The sequence below is a fragment of the Embiotoca jacksoni genome, unplaced genomic scaffold, assembly GCF_022577435.1.
Source record: "Embiotoca jacksoni isolate LCO1_2020_lvr unplaced genomic scaffold, fEmbJac1.0.p SCAF_22, whole genome shotgun sequence".
Classification (NCBI taxonomy): Eukaryota; Metazoa; Chordata; class Actinopteri; family Embiotocidae; genus Embiotoca; species Embiotoca jacksoni.
In genome coordinates, this window is record NW_027185363.1 from 2,569,676 (window position 1) to 2,591,929 (window position 22,254).

The window sequence follows — 22,254 nt, forward strand, 5'->3', positions numbered from 1 at the left end:
GCTGTCAGGTTTGAAATACAGAGAGAGGAAATAGCACACTGTCTTGTCCCCATCTGACACCACTGTGTGTATGCGAGTGTGTATGTGCCATACAAGCTCGAAGCTTATCTTGGAGATAAAATGAAAAGGAATGGAAACACCCTTTGCAAAGGGGCCTTTCAGCTAATTTTCGGTCTAAATGTAGCCTGCAGATATACTGTTGCATATAATGTACAAAGTGGAATATAAAATGAGACAAACTTGGAGAATATTGCAATTATTGTAACAAAAATATTGTACTTATGTTTTGTCTAGCAGAGAAAGTTTCCTTTTCTGTAAAGCATAAGAGAAAGTAAGCTCACCAGTTTACAGTTACAATATTTAGGAAGCAACTAAAAAAATATAACAAAAAGGAAACATTAAATAATTGCACATGATTTCATTTTAAGTTACTTTCAAACAGTAATCCTACAGATAGATTTTAGAGACAGAAAGCTTACCTGTGTGCCTGTCTATCGCTGACGTGACACTAGCACAGATGAAGCCACTTCAACACAGGCCACGAGGATGCAATGCATTGTGGGACAAACTAGCATTTTCATTTCTCTCTTCCGCTAGTTCTCTCTGTGCTCTCACACTCTCATAATAGCACCTTCTGCTTGGCAACGGCCATACCACAAATGTGGTCAGGTTTACAGCGAACCATCACTGCGCAACATCACGTCTCCATGACAACCACTCCTTATCTAATTTGCATCTTCTGCTTGCATTATCTACTTGTGCCAAATATGGTCACCTTGTTTTTTCCCCCGCCTCTTTCTGCATCCCCTTTTTTTTTTACAACTTCCTCTTTGCCTCCATTTGCACAACTGTGTGCACACGCTTTGTCGATGTGCACATTGACATATATGCATGCTTGCATGGCTGAGTGTGTGAAAAGAGGAAGTGCCTGTGACATTAGAGCAGTTTGCAGCTTGAGAGATAACCAGCAAAAGAACTTTGAAAATTAGGAAGCAGGGTGTCGTAAAGGTTTGTCGTTGAGAGACTTAAAAAAGAAAAGGGACCTGCAAAATGTTATCGCAACCCTCAACCTCACCCCCACCTCAAAACCAGGTCCATCGTCAAAAGGGCTTCACTTACCCCCTTGGTTCTTCCTCCGTGAGGTTGGCGCGGGCGTTTACCCGCCTCTTCTTCCTCCCCAAAGGATTGTGTCTATCAAACTATCACTGGAATGTTGAACCAGGCCCCTTGGGGCCCACACACACACACACACACACACACACACACACACACACACACAGCAGCAGTCAGCAGCACTCAGCACCTGCCTCCGACTGCCAGCACAGAGAAAGAGACACGGTCAATCACACGGGACATCACGACGAAGGGGGAAAGAGCAGACGAGAGAGAGAGGCAGACAGCAAGCCCTTTATCGGCACAAATACACTACTGAGCAGGTAGCATGTTCTGTGTAACAGTACATCGTGGCCGCACATAATCTATCATTATTAAAGTAATTATAGAGTCTTTGCCTATGCGAGTAAGGTCAAGACCATTTGCAGCCTGTGTTTCATCTTAGAAATGTAAGGCCACGTATTCTGCAGTGCATAGTGTTTTATGTTGCAATGGTAGTGTTGCTTGTACACTACGTATTGGAAGCTACTAATGTACAGGTAATACAGTGTAAATGAGGAAAATTTTAGGGAAGAGTAACATATGGTATTCTTCCATGAAATATTTGTTACAGACATTATTTCTGGCATTTTGGTGACTTTTTACACATAAAACAAAAATGAAAAAGAAGTAAAATTGAGAACAGCATCTGCATGTTTACAATTTTGGAATGCACAATTTAAATCACTGGGTAATTTGAAGTTGAATATGATTTTAATGAACAGACTTTTAGGCCCCAATGATTGAAGCACAGTGGGATGTTGCGGGATTATGGTAAATCTAGTCAACAAGGGTTTTAAGGATAATTTACTGATGTTTCATCGGTGGTGAAAGTTCAGAGGACCTCTGTATGTCTAACCTGGGGGTAAGGACCGTATAGGGATCCCAATATTAATTTGATCAGCTACAACATGATAAAATGGATCAGAAAATAGTTTAAACCAAAACTATGTATATTTTTTTCACTATTTTATTTTGTAAAATTATGAATAATTTTATCCCTTCTGGCCTCTAAAAATCCCTCTTTGGCTAAACCGCTTATAACTATTAATAAAGGGCCTGGAACTACTTCTATGAAGAAATATAGCACACTTATTTGTAAAAATCGACAAAATAACTCGCATAATGATTAAAGTGTTTGGCAACAGTAACTACGGTTTCACAACAGTTAATCAATAATAGGGTGACCAGATGTCCTGCACAGCATTTTTTTTATCCCTTGTCCCACATATTGAGACAATGTCTTGCATTTTGATTAGTTCTAGTTTTCAAAAGTCAACACTGAAAGACAGACATATGTTTAATATTTTTCTTTTTTCTGCAGTCTCATTGAAGGCTGTTTGTATCAATCAAACTGCACATATCTGTGTCATGTACAAGTTACTCTGTCTCCATCTTTGCTGCCAAAACAGGCTTCCCTTTATACTTACTGTACAAGTATTTACATTGCAGGAGACTTGGAAAAGTTAGTCCTTCACATGCTAAAGTCTGGAACCTGCACCCTCTATTAAGTGGTTTATTTATGTCAAAATTCTAGATGATCTCCCAGCATTGGTTACATGTCCTTCACAAACATACTCTTTGCCCCACATTCAGATTTTTGGGATCTGGTCCCTTTAACCACTAATGATTAAATTATGTTAAAATTGTAAGCATCACAAAACCTTTAAATCAATGCTTTTATTCCGTTTTTATTCCGAGAATTCTCAGCCCAGGTTTTATAGGTGTATCATCTCCATCTGACACTTTACCTTACCCAGGTAGTGTCAAGAGAAGCTCAGAGGAAGCATCAGTGGCCCCGAGCGCCAGCTGGCCTCCCCTCCTCTGGGCTGAGGGGCTGCTGTGATTCGGGGTACTGAAAGTCAATGAAACCAGGCCTAATTTAGCCTCCAATGCGCCACGAGCTGCCAGGAGTCCGGGCTCCTTCCCTTTTTAGGGCTCCCTGGACACTGTGGTCTGCAAGTGGCACTATTGCATTCCCAACTACACGAAGGAGCTGGAGGGGCAAACAGAGACAGAGAGAGAAATAGAGGGGTGGCGGTCAAAATGTTATTATATGGATGTGCCATTTTAATTATTGTCTATGTCTAAAAGTCATATTTACCTAGCACAGTCTGAACAATGTAAATATTTCAACGAACCACCTGTTACTCACCCTGCAAGTGTATTTAACCAGCCAGTTTGGACACTTTTACAACCATCTTATCTTCAGACCATTTTGAGCAGATACGTGGACAGTTTGATCCAGTAACTGACTCAGACACGAGGGTCTGTTGCCCAGTGTCACAAGCAGCGTGCAATAAAATCACGCTGGTAATTAGGTGAGAAGAGAGGACTAATCAAAGAGTCTATACTTACAGTGTCTGCTGAGCCAGGCCCTGACACCGTGTCATGTAATCTTTAATAACGCCAGCTCACAATGAAACAAGATGCAGCAGGCCTCCAAGTGTATTTTTTCCTCCGTCGTGACGTGGTTGATTCTCAAGTGACAAATAGACGAGAGAGAGAAACAGCAGACACTTAGCTTCAACTTTGAGATTACAGAGTATTTTCCTTATTTATATTGAAGTTTGAAATTAATTTCCAACCTGTTTAGTATAAATAATCCTAAATAAAACTGAAAAAAAAATCATGATTCATCACATAAAGTGGTTAAATTACCCACGACATTCATTCAATTGCTTTAGAAACAAAGATTAAAACTACAACAACAACAACAAAACAAAAAAAATCCACATTTTGATATGTCTTCTTTAAAAACAGACTGACACTTAGAAGAAGGCAGTGCCGCAACTCTGTGCACGTGCAAATGATAGACCCATCACTATTTATTAAGCATGGCAGCCCATGTATTTAAAATAAATGGATTAGATGAGGATTACTCATTGAGCCTCCACTCCCTTCACATCCCTCGGTTTTCTCCCAGTGATATGACTACAAATGTATTATTGAAGACAGTGATCACATAAGACATGGTATGGAATGCGCAATAGGATTATCTATGCTGTTGTGTTTAAGTATCATCTTCAGCTCCCACCACCTATAGGGAGCAGACAAATACATGGCTGCCTTTACTGCGAGTGTGAGGAATAGCCCCAGCAAAGACCGATTCAAACTGACATAATCCCATTAGTCTATTCAAGGTCCCTGTCTGACCACCCTGCATAATGAGGAGATAAAGGCTGGTGCAATATCCATTAGTAACTGTTTTTATGAGGAGAATTATGCATGCCTCTTGTGTCATGGACAACTCTTAATTCAATTAACCTTCCCTCACAGGAATTTCCTACTTTAATTTTAAAATGGAACCTCCGTTTTTTTTTTGTACGTGTCTTAGTAAGTTTGTGACTGTAAGTCAGCCCCTTCACCAACTGTTATGACAGTTGTTGAGACTTGTTTATCATGCCTCCTCAACATCTGACTTCAGCATTCTCATTTCCATAAAGCACAGTTCACTAGAAATCCTTTTTACCGTCGAACAATATTTATGTGAAGGATGAACTGTTATTATCGCAACATATAATCAGATAAGCTAAAAGCTACTGAAATGGCATCAATCAACGTGATGTCATCCGGTGGGACGGAAGGGAATGAAGAAAAATCAGGGACCTGAGTGGGTTGTTCTAAACCACATTTAGCTTTATATCAATCATCAAACTACTCTGCTCAATACAGCATTAATCATTTTCATTTTAGGTTAAATTCAAATAATTTACACTGCAAACCTGGACTCCAGTATGTCTTATGCTGCTTCATTTGTTTTTATATAGAATTGAACTTTTTCTTTATAAGAGAGTCAATAGAGCTAATACACAGTTCTGATTTCAAGTCAGTCTGTTTATTCTCCTATGTATGCTGAAATCATTTTGATGATGGGTGACTGTTTGTGCTTTTTTTGAGATGTGACATATTGAAATGAGTGTATCTTTTAATTCACCTCTGTGTACTGCAGCCTTTGGGGTAATAGAACTGACGTGTATGCCACTCTATAGCTAATGATTAAAGGACAGGTTCACAATTTTTAAGTCTGTCTTAAAACAATAGCCAGGTAGCTACATGAAAACGGAAAGCGTTTTTTTGTTGCCATAGTCATTCCTCCTGTTAACACTGACCTCAAGAGATCCCTTCCTAAAGACTTTCCAAAGTAAGGAATGAGGCAGTCCTCATTTTGTACAAACATGTAACCTAACCTGTCATGCAAACAAATCCCAGACAGCATCCAGGAACATCTAACAATATCAGTGATGAATAATGACATCATTGGGCAGAGGATACGTCTAGAAAAACTGTTCAACCAGCAGACACAGTCCATATCAAAATCATTTTATATACAGTACAAGACCCTTCACTTAGTAACCTAGCAACCAGTGAACTCAACATGGCACCCATTGTAATTCTAAAACTAGCTAAACTAAGCACCAGACATAATTATATCTCTCCTCAGCCAATCACATGAGACCCTGAGCCATAAATAACAGACTGCTCCCCTACAGAGCACCAGTCTGTGCCGAAAAGTCAACAAACACTTTCTCCAGTAGCACTCAGTACTGGGTTCGTCGTGCTCAGATGAAGATAAACAGAAGGGGAGAGAGACAGGACTAAAAGTTTTCAAAAAGAAAGAGCTGGAGAGATAGAGTAGAGTGGAAAAGAAAAACAAATGTAGCCTATGATTACTGAGTCATAATGAAGGCTGTTGAATGGGAATGTGGCTATGAGCTATGTCATTAAAGACTCTGCCGAATGGCTGGAAAACTTTCAGGTCTCTATTTGAAACACTGGCAGGCTCAAGGACAAGCACACAGCACAGGATTTAAAAGCTTATTCAAAGTTAGTGCAACACTTTTACAAATATTACACTAATAATCTCAACAGCAGAACATCTTTCGTAAGCAGTAAGCACTCCACTTTCAAGCCTTGTTACCCTGTGTGTGATTTTGCGAGTCCGCTACCGCAGTGTTCTGTGAAACAACTTAGTCTCTGGGGCCTTATATTTAGATTTTACGACCAATATTGCATTCTGACCCAAGATATTTTCACCGGGGTGATTTAAGATGTCACCTCGACAAGGCAACAAGTTACGGCTGCAATTACGATCGGATCACATCACATCACATGGCTGGAAGAGGACATTAGTACATTTGTTCCCTCTGGGTGATGAGCAATGGGACTGGGAATGTGTCTGCTCATAAGACCTTATTAACGTGTTATAAAATAACAGCACACTTGTGTTACTTTAAGGATCTGAGAATGTATCTAACGTCTTAATGTCATATTTCATCACCATTATCATTGTGGTTGACAGGTCACGATGACAAAATGGCTGCAAAGACGCACAATGACCAAACAATTCTGAAGAACCAGTTACTACCTCTTTTTTTTTTTTTTTTTTAACTTTCTTACTGCAAGGCCTTCTGAAACAAACTGTTTGAGGTATGTGATCTTATCAACAGAAATACCAACTGCATCAACAAATCACTTCTTGTTACGTTCTTCCTCAAACATGTAAACATGACCAAAGTAGAAGTACCAAAAGACTCAGCATGTATCACATAATATGAACAGATGTGCCCTCCATTTCGCCTGCTCTACGCCATGTGTTTTATTTAGCAACTCTTACATGCGAAAGTGACACTTTTTAGACTTCTGTGTAATCTATCCAGTGAGTCATGATCTTGTTCCTGTTGGTGATATGTAAAGCCTATTTGTAGGGTAATATTCCCTTTTTACTGTATGCTTCAGCCATTCATGTTACTATATCTGTTGCCATGATGTTGTTACTTCCTAACAACAATGTTTTTCACTTTGAGGAGAAACATTTTTGATGAAGAACAAGCATTGTATACTTGTCATTTTTCAGATTTTATGGCACGACAATAGAGCACGGTATCGGTGTATAAAAGTGTCTGTTGTTATGCTCATAAGCTTATGGTCTTATAGACAGAATCTTCTGACTAACTGTTTGTAAACCTAAAATTAAATCAACGGTAATATGATGATAATAACCCGATACCTTTAAAACAATAACATATTCTTCAATCTCTGCAATCAAACCTGAAGGACAAATGTATTCCTTTAGAGGTGAGGAAACTGTGTGATGCCACAAGCAGAACAGCCTGATTCCTCTCTCAGCTCCCAGGATATTTCCTTCAAGCCTCCCTATTGGGATTCTGGTAGCCTACATTCCCTGCTTCAAGGTCGGCGGTGGTGGCAAATTAAATTACTTGTCCTGTTTTGTAGTGCTGGCGCCAGGTCAACAGCAACTTGGCTAAAATGATGAGTACGGGATTCTGAAGGGAGCTGCATTTGTCCTGACCCCCTGGTGTCATGTTTGCAAAGCAAGTATAACAGCAATGAAAAGAGCTGAAATCAAAAGCAGTGTATTAAATTCTGCCTCTGTAATCACAAAAAAAAAAAAAAAAAATCAATCACCTCTGCTTTCATATGCACCACTTTATACTGTCGTCCTTTGGGCTTACGCTGCGGATGGAGGATGTCATGTGCTTCACATGGAGTGAAGCTTGACTACATTAGGCCTAATTTGGTTGAAGTCACACTACAGCATACACCCCCTGCTGGGCATCTTTAAAAAGCACCCGTGGCAAAGAACAGTAAATGTTACATTTATTTATTTATTTGTATTAATTCTCTGCACTTTATGGTTGATTAAATATTTGAATGGAGTCAACAAGAGGTATATCACATCTATTAAAAACGATTTTACACAGATTTTTCAGGAAGCTGAGTCTTCATTTCGACCATCACAATGCACTTGTGTCGTGTAGGCTGTCGGCATCTCGACAGCAGCATGTGGAGTTTATCCGTCAGTTACAGAGGGGCTTGTTATCAGCAGACAAACAGCTTGCCCACCACACTGTGGAATGGAAGGAACGTGGAGTATGTAACGTGGTGTGGAAACACGGCACAAGCAAACAGGCAACTCGATATTATGATACACTCGGCTGTCAAATATGTGTAACAGAGATCTGTTTTCGGGTTCACCAAGAAAAGTTATAGACCAAATCAATAAGAGGGTTGACTGTGACGAACACCATGTCCAAAAATATTGGATATAGGTGTGTTTTACTTTTCCTTGTTATGGTGAAATAATGTGTGCCCGTGATATGTAATTTGCTCTGTTGGATGCAAAGCAGCTGACAGGCTGAATCGTCAGTTAGTGTCTGCCTGCCCAGAAGATGGCAAAACAGTTAGATATCCATTCAACATTATGATCTTCTGTTTTTGTCTGAAAACTTATACTGCTATTCTCGGCACATCTCCTCAGAGTTTCTCTTACAGTGTTTACGGTCTCTGTCAGTTTCCATAACACACACTTTTTAGGAAATCTAAAGCAGCACTGTTAGTTGTAGCCGGAGGTGCTACAGAATGGACAATTTCAACCGGAAAGGTCAGTGAACCAATACTTTTCTGCTTGGCGATAGGTTGCTCTGCAAGCATGAAGCTCAGACTGCTGGACACTAGAGGGCAGCAGAACAGCACAAAACACACACTCACTGACTCAAAGTCTCTGCTACTAATAGGCCACATAATGTATGATGCATTCCTTCAGTAAATTATCACATATAAAACATTTATAGATACACACGCACATAAATGTACACAACAGTCACTTGGTTATTCATATTTTCACAATGTTGATAGTTCAGGTATGCGTGTGCAGTTTTTAGATTTCTGTGAATCTACTAACGCTGTTGGTTAAAGCCCTGATAATCAGAATATCAGTAGGCGAACACAGTTGGCTGTTTTGATACATAACTATCACATAACACAGCACATAGATTTGTGGCAGAAGTTAGAATAGAAGGCCAAGATACAAAGTAAAAATATGATAGATAATATAAATAACTTCTGTGTTCATCTGCATTTGAGCCAAACTGAGTAGTAGACTGTGTGCATGGAGAAGTAGTTCACCCTGTTCCCTTGACAGACTGTTAGACTGCATGCTGCACCTCTCCCAAGTACTAATTGTTGCTTTATGTTGACAGAGTAGATGAATATTTAACAGGAGGAGGGAAAGTGGTAGGCATCAAATCACGAGGAAGAAAATAACACTGGCCCCACCATGTGACCCCAACCATCAACAGTCTGATGACAGACTAGATTGCTCCCTTTGATTGGCTGCTGTCTGTACGTCTTTGTCGACCCAAAGGCGAGCTTTGAAATCCATTTTGAATTAAAAAGAGACGTATAGCAAAGAACAGAATGGTCGGGTGAGGTCACGTGATGGGTTGGATGCCTTTAAGAGGGAGTCGGACAGGGTGGAAGTGTTTGCAGTCTACATCATGGACAGCGAACAGAGGATTATCCAGGTGATCAGTGCGATGCAATCGGAAATCAGAAAGCTGGAGCTGGAGAACATGGGCCTGCGGAGGAGAGCTGGAGCTCATCTCCGAAAGAATGCAACAGCTCCCATCATGACAGCATACTCCACAGGTAGCCTTATATGCATTCATAAATAATCTAATCATCTAATTATTCATAAATAATCTAATACAAGTATAATAAAATTGCTTACTTAGTCTTGAAAGATAGCTACACTCTCAAATAGTCTATTTATACGTGATTGCTTAATAGATTGTTTTGTGGTTAAATACACCTGTACTTATACATCTTCTTTAAACATCGTGTTTGTGATGTTGCTGTTTTTTTTTTGTTTTTTTTTATTTCATCTTAACTGTACAGTATTAATGTTTGCTCCTGTACATATGCGGATGTTGTTTTTGGCTTTATTTGCATTTAACTTGTTTTTTTTTTTTTTTATGGATTCATTGTTTTGGTGCAGCACTTTGGTGTAAAAATGTGCAATCAAAATACACAGACATTAATTGGCATTGGCTTTTTCCGCAGATAAAAGAGTGCACCCACCCTCTTGTTTTGTTGTTTTGTCCTTCTCCTCTTCAGAGAGTGTCGTCATGACGGTGAGAAGATACTCAGTCTTCCAGCCGTGGGACAGAAATCAACATCTACAAGTGAACAACGTGAAGAGTCACAGGTGGACTGGAAAACAGCAGTAGCACGGTCACATTGAAAATATCCGACAGTAAATATGGTGTAATTTGAATACATCGCCAGTAATGGTGGTCTTGTGAGCTTTCTAAAAAAAAAATAAATAAAAAGGATTAAATATCGTGATAACTACTTTGGACCCTCACCGTCACTGAATAAAAGTGAACGTGGATGTTGTTTTTAGTTCAGTCAGTTGCTTTGACTCCAAACAATTAAAAAAAAAAAAAGAAAAAAAAAAAAAAAAAAGTTATTAATTACTTACAACGTTTTGTCCAAATATTAACATAATATCAACGTAACCGAGTCGACGAGCTGCCGACGGTTAGCATCAACCTGTGGAACGCACCTGTCAGCGCGAAGACTTTCTCTTAACTCTCGCGAGATTTCGGGGTTGCGCAGTGGAGAACAAGCCTGTCCGCCATCGCTGCACACAAGCTAACATTAGCACAAAAACAAAAAAAAAAAAAACACAACAACCCCACCGAGGAGAGCGAACTGACGACAACACAACGGACACACACGCACACCGGCCTGATTCCCGGAGGGGAGGTCACCGAGTTTCACTTGTCGCTTTTTCCCCGGCGCAGAAAAGCGAACTAGCAGTTGCCTTTCATGTAGTCTTTTAAGTCAACTTAGAAACGGAAGTCGTTGTAACTAATCATGTCCAACCTCAAACCCAGCACCAAGAAGGACACCAAGATGAGGATACGAGCCTTTCCTGTGAGTATTCACCGGCTCCGAGGAGCCGCCGAGACGCCGACGGACGAGACTCGGGGAGTACCGGGGGACGATGACAGGTCTTTATGCTAGCAACCGCCTCGCTAGCTAGCTGTTCACACGAGAGGAAAGAAAACAAAACAAACAAACAAACAAACAAAACAAACAAAAAACGTCGCTGTCAAAGTGAAAGCTGCTTTTTTTTTTTTTAATTGTATTTATTTTTTTGGTACCTGTTCAGATAACCCGAAGCGCGTTAGTTGTCATCGGCTCGGTTTAAGATGACGTTAGCTTTGGTTTCTTTTGTAATGAAGGAAAAAAAAAAAAAAAAAATCACACGTAAGGAAACTTCTGTCAGAGAGACGGGAGCTAACAGCGGCTAAAGCTAAAGTAGCAGGCCTGGTTTCATGTCACTGACTTGACGTTTTGCTGAAGTTGCCGGTCAAAGTCAGTGAGTATCATCACACCGTGGCAACGGGAAGCACTTTCTTTTTTGGGGGGTGGAGGTGCTGGAGGTGGAGGAGGTGGAGGTGGAGGGGGGGATGTTGAACACGTAGTTGCAACCATCAAATGATCGTTGTTTTTTTTTTTTAGAGTTTAGCCCCGAGAGCTAATGCAACTTCATCCCCGGCGTGAGGCTGAAGTAAACACCTCCTGAGAGTAACTCGAGCAGTTCGTGTTGACGTTGTCAACCCGGAGACATTAAACCGGCTCCACCGTCAAAGTGATCGACGTCCATTTATCACAAGTTACACCTCCGTAAACTCAATGAACCCGAGTTATATGGGAGCTCACGTGTGTGTGTGTGTGTGTGTGTGGAGAGAGAGAGAGAGAGAGTGTGTGTGTGTGTGTGTGTGTGTGAGAGTGTGAGTGTTTGTGTGTGTATTTGTGTGGATGAGTGTGTGTGTGTGTGTGTGTGTGTGTGAGTGTTTGTGTGTGTGTGTGTGTGGATGAGTGTGTGTGTGTGTGTGTGTGAGAGTGTGAGTGTGTGTGTTTGTATTTGCATGGATGAGTGTGTGTGTGAGTGTTTGTATTTGCGTGTGTGTGTGTGTGTGTGTGTGTGTGTGTGTGTGTTTGTATTTGCATGGATGAGTGTGTGTGTGAGTGTTTGTATTTGCGTGTGTGTGTGTGTGTGTGTGTGTGTGTTTGTATTTGTGTGGATGAGTGTGTGTGTGTGTGTGTGTGTGCAGGCTACGAGCCCCTTTGCAGCTTCATTACCTTCACGTGTGTGAAACAAGAGACGTGTTTGATTTATTTTTCCATCATCAGTTGGTTCTCCAGGTTTTATGAGTGGGTGAGTGTAAAAAGTGAGTCACAGAGCAGAGAAGAAAACACTCGTGAAATATCTCCAATGTTGGAGCTCGCGTGCACTTGTAAGGCCAGCGGTTTGTCAACTGGAGAACCGCAGTTTCACATTTTTAATTCAGGGATTCATATAAATGAATCCTATTTGCTGCCCTTGTATTTTTTATTTTTTTTTAATACACGCCAAGAGAGATCCTGTGATCTGATTTGAACTGGAGGTGGGGCAGGTTAGCTGGATTTACCTTTCACAGGATGCACCTGTCCAATCATTTCTCTCCTGGTACTGATTAGGTGTTCCTCTTGACACCAAATGTTCTCTTTCACAAATTTCAAATCTCACACGTGGAAATTATCAGGTTCACTTATTTTTCTAAGGTATTGTAAAGCCAAAACTGAGTTCGCAGCCCGTGTGACTGAATTAACGTGATGGCTGAAACACTAGATTTTATAATGAAATTGACAACGATTCTGTTTAATGTGGATCAGTCACATCTGGCTGATACCCAGTGTGCTCAATGAAGCGCATCCCTTCTTTGCCCTTGACGTGTGGCAGACAATTTAAACGTCTTTCCTTCAGATCCAATTTTGATCAGGTTTTCGATTGAGTGACGTCACTTAAAATAATACACCGTGCTGTTCTTTAAAGAGGTCTTTTGATTTTGACATGTTTGTTTTATGTATATGGTGAGATATCCAAAAATGTGACTATTTCCAACTCCAGCAACCAAACCAAAAGCATGTTGTGTTGGATTTGCAGCACAACCTAAAAAATACCATGTGTTGTTATTTGTAGCTTTGTCTTTTCCATGTGATTGTTTTTTTTTTGTTTGTTTTTTTATGCCTCCATTTCTATTACACAATTGACAGAAACTGTTTAAATGACAGATCTCTTCTTTGCTTTAAAGCATAAAATGATGATTTGATCGTGGCTTCCTGTTAACGAAAGCAAACAGTTGATGTGCTGCTGCGTTAAGGTGATTGATCAGATTGTTCCATGTTTGCAACATTATCTGATAGCAGACTGAATAACATGAGGCATCAGTTTCACTGTGTCACAGAGAGAATTGCAACTCGCAGAAATGTGACATTTTAACACGGCTACAACAATTTAGACCCAAAGCTGGACCATGAAAATATAAGATCTGCGCTGTCAAAAAAGTTATGTCTTCCCTGTTCACACCGAAAGGTAAGAATCGCTAGCTTAGTATAGAGGAGGGAGAAAAATAGTACGTTCTGAAATCTTTGTGTTCATAGCTTTACAAAACTGCAATACCATTTGGCATCAACAACTTAAGAGTATACTGTATATTGGACCTGTGTTATGCCAATGAATTGTTTTTTGTAAGTACCACTAGTCTACTAAATTGTATTGCAAAGAATAATCCTTGCTATTACTGTTGTCCTCTATTTATACCGTGTGGGGGGAAAAAAATAAATGTTTCAAGTAAACACGCTTTTATCCTTCCATCTCCCCTAGATGACAATGGATGAGAAATATGTGAACAACATCTGGGACCTTCTAAAAAATGCCATCCAGGAGATCCAGAGGAAGAACAACAGTGGACTGAGTTTTGAGGAGCTGTACAGGAATGCCTACACCATGGTGCTCCACAAGCACGGGGAGAAGCTCTACACAGGCCTGAGGGAGGTCGTCACTGAGCACCTCATCAACAAAGTAAAGAAGAATTTTCCTCCAGTACAACTCTGTAGAAAATAATTGACAGACGGCTGAGCACTGATGAGGAAATAGGAGAAATGAGATTTATGTTTATAACCTACACCACTGATGTGACTATATTTCTGTTTTTAGGTGCGGGAAGATGTTCTAAACTCTCTAAATAATAACTTTCTGCAAACGCTGAATCAGGCCTGGAATGACCATCAAACAGCCATGGTTATGATCCGAGACATCCTCATGTACATGGTAGGTGTTGTGTTGTGTACTTTGTCACACTCATTTTGTACAATTAAGTTGTTCTGAAGTTGCAAGATCTTTACCCTTTCACAACAAAGTGATGTCCAATGTTTAGTTGTCTTTGTGCGGTGGGGAAAGAACAAAGTTGCACGCAGCTGTACGACCTCTGTCGCCCTGTAGGTGGATGATGATGTTTGTGCCCCATCGTGGGTGATTTGATTGCTTTTGAAGAAATGGCCTTTTGTGTCCACGTCTGGCCAACCGTCACCTAGATCCTTTTCTGGACTTTGATTGTGAGGTTCTATTTTATTTGTGGACCCAACAATGAGGCTTTGTTGCTGTGTTTATTTATTGTTGGGGAAACTGGCAGGGCTAGTTGATTTACGTGTGCCGGCGAGTGTTTGTGGGGCTGTGTGTAAGTGACCGAGCCCTGGAGATAAGCACAAGTGTAGGCTGAACAACGGCACAGTCAGGATAGAGCCTCCACAGCTCTCCTGGGGTTCTTTTGTTCTACACGCTTTCCTGTCCTGCTTTACCCGTGGACATTTAGCTCTCTGTTGTTTTTAACTACTGCAGACAGACTCCCAATGCAATGAGAGCAGCCGGCTGTTGCCGACTGTTGGTGTTACCGGCCTGCTGACCTCTGGAGGACAGACAGACGCAGCAAGTTTGACTTTGCTGTGCTCCTAAGGTGTATTTACCTTGTTGGAAACCACGGCCACTCTAAGTCCCGTTTCACACACTGTGATTACACACACTATTAATACGGTGCAGAGATTACGTGGATTTCTTTTCTTTTATTTATTTTTTATTTTTTTATTTTTTTTTTTAGCCCCTGTTACCTGCTGTTTGGTATGTTTGAGTAGCCTTTACTTATTTAGTACTCTACAGGCTATTCCAAAGTGCTATAATTAAAATGATGTCACCTTTTTAGAGAACAAGGCAAGTCACATTTTATCGCATGTTACAACCTGTAAGTTTAATATCTGTTAAAAAAAAAAAAAAAAAAAAAAACATTTTGTAATTTGACACTGGCTAAGATTAGTCACTCTGGTCCAAACAAAAATTATGTTAAAGGTTATTTAACACTTTTCCCTTTTTTTTTAATTTGCAGTTTTGATATCCATAAGAAGATATTTCTTGTGGTTTCAAGTCCCAATTTGTGTCTTTTAAGGCCATTGAAATCAAGACCTTCTCTTTTAACTGGCAGACATTTTTATTGGCGATACACACCCAGAACAAACCACAGGTTTTCTTTGACCTTGTAGCTTGCTAGCTTGGTGAGGGAATGATCGTTTGGTGTTTTCTTCGGCAAAAATGCTTGGACAGCGGCCGTTCTAAGGTTGGACAAATGACACGAGATGCACAGGTGCTGAATATCGGCTTTGTGCGTTCCTCTATGAACGGAGTGTTTGGACACGGTATTCATATAGCGCCTAGTCCTGCTTTGTAATCAAAAAAAAGAAACGTAAATCTGAATTTATACTCGCATTGTCAATATGTTGTCACCTACATCACTCGTATCATACATTTTGTTTTCTGGGAGTCAATCAGACACGAAGCAGTCATTTATGGTTTCCAGTCATTTGAAGGTCGAGTGACCTTAATGTAGCTTTGCAAACTCTCAGTGGGATTGTGACTGTGTGATGAAAGCTTTGCTGCCATATCGAGTCCCAGTACAATTACTGGAGCTATAGTTATCTTCTTTTTACGTTCATCAGCATGAACAAACACTTGGCATACAGTGTTAGAATATATGACGTGTTCAAAGGGTTGAACACCTTTTACACAAACTGTATTCCCTTAAATATATACAGTAGTTTAACCTGTGACTTTAAAAGTCTTAGTCTGTCAATTTGTGTACCTTTTATGAGTCATTTCTGGTCCTCCTTCCCATACATGAAGTAATATTTTTTGCCCCATTCTCACGTCCTCCAGGACAGGGTCTATGTTCAGCAAAACAATGTGGAGAATGTGTACAACCTGGGCCTCATCATATTCAGGGACCAGGTGGTGCGCTACGGCTGCATTCGAGACCACCTACGGCAGACGTTACTGGACATGATTGCACGAGAGAGGAAGGGAGAGGTTGTAGACAGGTATGCAGGAACAGCACTTTACTCCTCGATGTAAAGATTACTGTCACTGTAGGTTTGCTCAAGGATGCCAAATGTTTTGGTTGAAGTAGAAAGTTGCGGGAAGTTTCCGAGATATGTCCTGATCTTTGACTATCCACAATTCATTGCAGGGGAGCCATCAGAAATGCCTGCCAGATGCTGATGATTCTTGGCCTGGACGGCAGGTCTGTTTATGAGGAGGACTTCGAGGGCCCTTTCTTAGATATGTCGGCTGAATTCTTCCAGGTGAGTCTGTGCAAGTTCATCTGCGCCCTCTGTTTTTGGAACAAAGATTGGCCATCTTTGTAATAAATCAAACACACTCTATCTGTCCTTTTCAGATGGAGAGCCAAAAGTTCCTAGCGGAAAACAGTGCCAGTGTCTACATAAAGAAGGTAGAGGCCAGAATCAATGAGGAGATTGAGCGAGTTATGCACTGCCTGGACAAGTCTACGGAGGAGCCCATTGTCAAGGTGGTGGAGAGGGAGCTAATTTCTAAACACATGAAGACCATTGTGGAGATGGAGAACTCCGGCCTGGTTCATATGCTCAAGAATGGCAAGACAGAAGGTAAAAGCATCGCCTCATTGATGGTTATTCTCTGCTTTTAATTCTGGTTGTAATTTTGAGGTGAAAACGAGCATCATGTGTCTCTCTCAGACCTGGCCTGCATGTACAAGCTGTTCAGTCGTGTGCCAAACGGCCTGAAAACAATGTGCGAGTGTATGAGTTCTTACTTGAGGGAGCAAGGCAAGGCTTTGGTGTCAGAAGAGGGAGAGGGCAAAAACCCTGTCGACTATATCCAGGTACGCCGGCCGAACAGTGCGTCTTGAAAACAACATTTTATGTCTTAAATACTTTGGTAAGCCTGCTGGAGATTGTAAGAGAAAAATGTGTTGATGTGCCAGATTATGTAAGCTCTTTGTATCTGCCTCTTCAACAGGGTCTGCTGGACCTGAAGACACGATTTGATCGTTTCCTCCTCGAGTCCTTCAACAATGACAGACTCTTCAAACAAACCATAGCTGGAGACTTTGAATATTTCCTGAATCTAAACTCCCGCTCACCGGAGTACCTGTCACTCTTCATTGACGATAAGCTCAAGAAGGGAGTCAAAGGGGTATGTGTGTGTTTTTTTTTTTTTTTTTCTTTCTTTCTCTAACACATTTAAAGACGTGTACTGTACTTAGACTGAACTTTGATTCATTTTTTTTGCCAAATTTTTCCCCTGTCTCGTTTGAGCAGTTAACAGAACAGGAAGTGGAGTCGATTCTTGACAAGGCCATGGTGTTGTTCAGATTTATGCAGGAGAAGGATGTGTTTGAAAGGTACTACAAGCAGCATCTTGGTCGCCGGCTGCTCAGCAACAAGAGTGTCTCAGACGACTCGGAGAAGAACATGATTTCTAAGCTCAAGGTAAAAAACAAACAACAAAGTTTTGAATACAGATGTTTGTGCATATCCCATACACTGATATATCTCGTATAACTCTGTTCATATTGCGCTGGCTAAGTTCTCCGCAGCAGTTTTATCTCATTGCTGTCTTATCTTTCTCCTTTACAGACGGAATGTGGCTGTCAGTTCACCTCAAAACTGGAAGGGATGTTCAGAGACATGAGCATCTCCAACACTACCATGGATGAGTTCAGGCAGCACATACAAACCACATCGGTAAGACACTCGGCAAAACAAAGTAAATAACTTTTCCAAACAGGACACCCATAGAAATCCATGTTTGAAATGAAGTACAAATTGATGAAGCATTTGTTTATGGATGAAGATTCTAAAAACATAAAATCCTACCAGTACACCAGAATGTTATAAAAAGTAAACAATAGCTGTTGTGTACCAGTTATTCATTCGTGGATATGTAATAGCCGTTTTAATATGTATTCTGAGAGGATTTCAAAAAAACAAAACAAAAACAAAATACTTGCAGGCATCTCTAAGTGGCGTGGACCTCACTGTACGAGTCCTCACGACCGGCTACTGGCCCACACAGTCCGCAACACCCAAATGCACCATCCCCCCTGCTCCCAGACATGCCTTTGAAGTCTTCAGACGGTAATGTGCCGAGTGCTACTCAAATGTTTTGCTTTACACGGGTAGTCTCGGTGACATTTCGTGTGGATTCTAGAAAACATGGTTGCTGCGTTTTGTTTTACAGGTTTTACCTTGCCAAGCACAGTGGTAGACAGCTCACACTGCAACACCACATGGGCGGGGCAGACCTAAACGCAACTTTCTATGGAGCTGTTAAAAAGGTAGACACGAAGGGCCTGATTTACTAAAGGTTTGCGTGTGTAAAATCAGGTGCAAACTCCACGTCACCTGCAAAAAAAAAAACAAATGTCCAAGCTGATCTGCTAACGACGTGCAGTGAGGATTACGTCTTTCAAATGTGCAATTTAACACGCGTCGTCCATTTTGCGTGTTTTCCTGAATGCATATGTAATATTGGGCGTTTCTACTTGAACGTGCAAAATACTGGGAGGGGAAATGCAAATATATACATTTAGCAATGATATTTACTAAACCTGGAAGTCGAAACAGGAGAAGTGATTGATGTGTATTTTAGTACGACTGAAAGGAACCTATTAATCAGGTGCGCAAATCTGGAGAGACGACTGCTCTCATTGTTGTGAGAAGGAGACGCAGAGAAACTAAAGAATATGTAGAGAACGTGTTTTTACACACGTGGAAACATTTCTGAGATGTCAGAGGCAAAACATTATTTAGACATATCGTTTGTCCAGCGATGACATTTCTGAGTTATTGAATGAACTGAAAGATGATTTACAGCCAACAACAAGGAGGAGCCACGAGATAGACTACCAGCAATTAAAATAACTTCTTACGACTCAGCATGTTCCTGCCTCTGGGTCATTCCTCCGTATCTCTGCGGGAACATCACGCCCAGTCCCGTTAGTCAGGTGTGATGTCACGGGTGCTGAACGTGTCCTCGCAGAATTCGCAGGTAGCTTCACCAGGTTCACGAGCGCTCGCGAGGCTCTGAATGAAACTAATTCACCTGCTCATCACAGAAAGATCTGGACCTGCTGATCGGTGTTTGTTAGAGGATCTCATCCACCGTCCTTCCTGTTTTATTTGCTGACGTTTTTGTTTTTTTATTAAGCCTTTTTTTCACCTTTTTGTTTTTCCCACAGTATTGACTTCCTTGCTAATAATCTCCTATACAGCGTTTTGTTCTTGATTTATTTCTTAATTTCAATGGGATCAGATTTCCTTTTTCCTTTTGCGGTCGTTCTGTGTTTCTCATGGCTGTAATGACTTTAACGCACGCAAACCCCTCATTTAAACACAGCGATTTGCACCCGATCTCAATGACGGAATTACTCTCAGTAAATCACCCGCAAAACGGGTGCAAAAAAAAAAAAATGTGCACACTTTTGGAAGGAACACGCAATTTAATACCCTTTATTTGAGATCTTAGTAAATCAGGCCCAAAATGTTAAAGATGCTGTTATATTATTGAAATTGGAAAGAGACTTGGTTTCTGATAGGTAGTATGATCCTTTATACGTTTTGAATCTCAATTTTGCTTCATCTGCAGGAGGATGGTTCAGAGGTGGGTGTGGGAGGTGCCCAGGTAACAGGTTCTAACACCCGGAAGCACATACTGCAGGTCTCCACCTTCCAGATGACCATCCTCATGCTCTTCAACAACAGAGAAAAGTGCACTTTTGAGGTAGGAACATGGTGACTTTTCTCTCTTAATCTCACTCCCTCCCTAATTAGACGTTTCTTTGTTGGTTTTTTTCCACTTGCGTCCCTCTAATGTCTGGCGCACACGAGAGGATTTTCAAATCTTAACCCATTTTTAAAAAGTGGGAGATGACGGACATAACGGATTTAAACTGATTTGTGATATTTTAATTCATAAAAAGGCAAACGCCAGGCAATTCGGTGAGGAATCACAACTACACACTTGGCATTTATACTAAAAGATTTCAGAGTTGTGATTCCAGATCTAACGGAAACGCATGCAGTCGAATGTGACTAGAGCAAAACAAACGTGGAGGTGTACCGACACCGTCAGCTGCTTGCACTTGTGTGTGCTATGTTTAGCACTGACAAAACAAAATAGGAGAAAAAAAAAAAAATACTGTGGATGAAGCCATGGCTGAGAAGACAGAATCACCATGGCTTATTCATTTTGCAGCGTGAGCTCAAAGTGAGTAAGAAATCATTTTTGTTGTTATTGTCGATGGGGCCAGTGCAAGCTACTGCTCCAAGTTAACCTTATTTGTACACAGGATGGTGGAGGATTGAAACCTGTGATCAGTAGAAATGTTTTAATAGATTCTCTGACCCTCCACTGTCATGAAGATATCATTCCATATTTATATTTTTTTTTTTTTGCTCTGGGCTTTAATGACACTTTTTGGTCTGCTTGGCCCCCAGTTTTTTTTTTTACATCATCATCCACTATCAAATTCCCTTCTGTAGGAGATACAGCAGGAGACGGATATCCCAGAGCGAGAGTTGGTGCGAGCGCTGCAGTCTTTGGCCTGTGGGAAACCTACACAGCGAGTTCTCACCAAGGAGCCAAAGTCCAAGGAGATCGAGAACGGCCACGTGTTTACAGTCAATGATCAGTTTACTTCTAAACTGCACAGAGTCAAAATACAGACAGGTGGGTAAAGCTACGATACTCAATAGCGAGCTTATGTCTCACCTCACCTCGGTGCCAACTTCTCTCCACTAACACAGTGGTTTTTTTTTTGTTTAGAGGGTTTCATTTCTGGAAATCTGAACCATGATACAGGGGTTATTACTACTGTGCTTATCTGTAAAACTTGATCATCCAGTAATTTCTCAGCAAATATTGAATTTTTTTTTTGAGCATTACCTACTCATTACAGTTTCAATACCACATGTCCAGCATAATAAAGCCATTTAGCTGTGAACAGAATAACCTCATGTCATGTTTCAGAGAGACGTGGATGATTTAAGTCCTCTGTTCAAAAATACTTTATGATATAGATAATAGCTGGCCTCGGTGTGGGGAAAGGACTCTTCTTCTCTGGACTATAAAACAGTACCTTGAAACGTTTTTTTTTTTGTACGTTTTCTCCATGAGACTAATCTTGTACCTGTATCCGACTTCACCAGTTGCTGCTAAACAAGGAGAGTCCGACCCCGAGAGGAAAGAGACTCGGCAGAAGGTGGACGATGACAGGAAGCATGAGATTGAAGCTGCCATTGTGCGAATCATGAAATCAAGGAAGAAAATGCAGCACAATGTCCTGGTAGCAGAGGTAAGGAACCTGTTTAAGAATCCCAAGTTTTAATTGTTGAAAAAGTTCCATTTTCTTAGCTTTTGGTAACTTTGTCCTCAGGTGACTCAGCAGCTCCGGGCACGTTTTCTTCCCAGCCCTGTGGTAATCAAAAAGCGTATCGAAGGACTAATAGAAAGAGAATACTTGGCGAGGACGCCAGAGGATCGTAAAGTGTACACCTACGTTGCATAGAAGATGAACTGTGGAAGAGAGGAGGAAGAGACTGGACAGGTGAAATGGGAATTGTTTGTTTTCTTTGGACTGTTGTTACGCATGGACTGGAAGTTCCTTTTAAAGACAAACACTGGGAACCTGATTCGTCGTCTCTTCCAAAAACACAGTAAACACACATAAAGGGGGATAAAATCTTGGCGCAGAAAAAAAAAAAAATCCATCAAATCTTCTAAATGATTTTGAAATCAGGCCCAGTCTTCCTACTCCCCTGTGAGTTTTAACATGGATGGATCCAGCTTAAAGCTTTTCACTGTTTTACCCTTGTAGAGATCAAACTTGCAAAGAATCCCTTGGGAAAAATGTGAATGCACCACATTATTTTTTTTGTTTCAATACTGTTTAAAAAATAATAAAATTATTAAAAACAGCAAATGTGGATTGTTACAAAATAAAAAATAATGAGTGTTTATGCTCTAGTTTGTCATAGAAATGCACTGCTCATCTTCTAAATTTGTCTTTGTCTTACCAGTATGAAAACATCTAATTT

General features: G+C 40.7%; 2 protein-coding genes across 3 annotated transcripts in view; one reads left to right on the plus strand and one right to left on the minus strand.

Annotated features, from left to right (window-relative positions):
- The window catches only part of mbnl1 (muscleblind-like splicing regulator 1), a 51,858-nt gene extending 40,511 nt beyond the window's left edge, over positions 1-11,347 (minus strand). Inside the window, exons 1-4 of one of the 2 annotated variants that reach the window (XM_069157237.1) lie at positions 11,127-11,347; positions 3,511-10,133; positions 2,909-3,148; positions 1,120-1,313 (exon numbers count right to left, since the gene is read on the minus strand). The gene's annotated coding sequence lies outside the window, so the exon portion shown is untranslated. Of the gene's footprint in view, positions 1-479; positions 554-1,119; positions 1,314-2,908; positions 3,149-3,510; positions 10,134-11,126 lie in introns of those variants that run through there. The other variant, XM_069157241.1, reaches the window with a different exon arrangement.
- Positions 10,805-22,176, plus strand: LOC138202890 (cullin-3-like). The gene is made up of 16 exons (XM_069157227.1): positions 10,805-10,896; positions 13,676-13,873; positions 14,009-14,122; positions 16,052-16,212; positions 16,362-16,476; positions 16,572-16,800; positions 16,891-17,036; positions 17,174-17,350; positions 17,476-17,646; positions 17,794-17,901; positions 18,170-18,294; positions 18,398-18,494; positions 19,805-19,939; positions 20,701-20,887; positions 21,367-21,512; positions 21,594-22,176. Exons 1-16 carry the CDS (start codon positions 10,837-10,839, stop codon positions 21,723-21,725), a joined length of 2,301 nt encoding a protein of 766 aa, XP_069013328.1. The 5' UTR covers positions 10,805-10,836; the 3' UTR covers positions 21,726-22,176.
- The last annotated feature ends 78 nt before the right edge of the window (positions 22,177-22,254 follow it).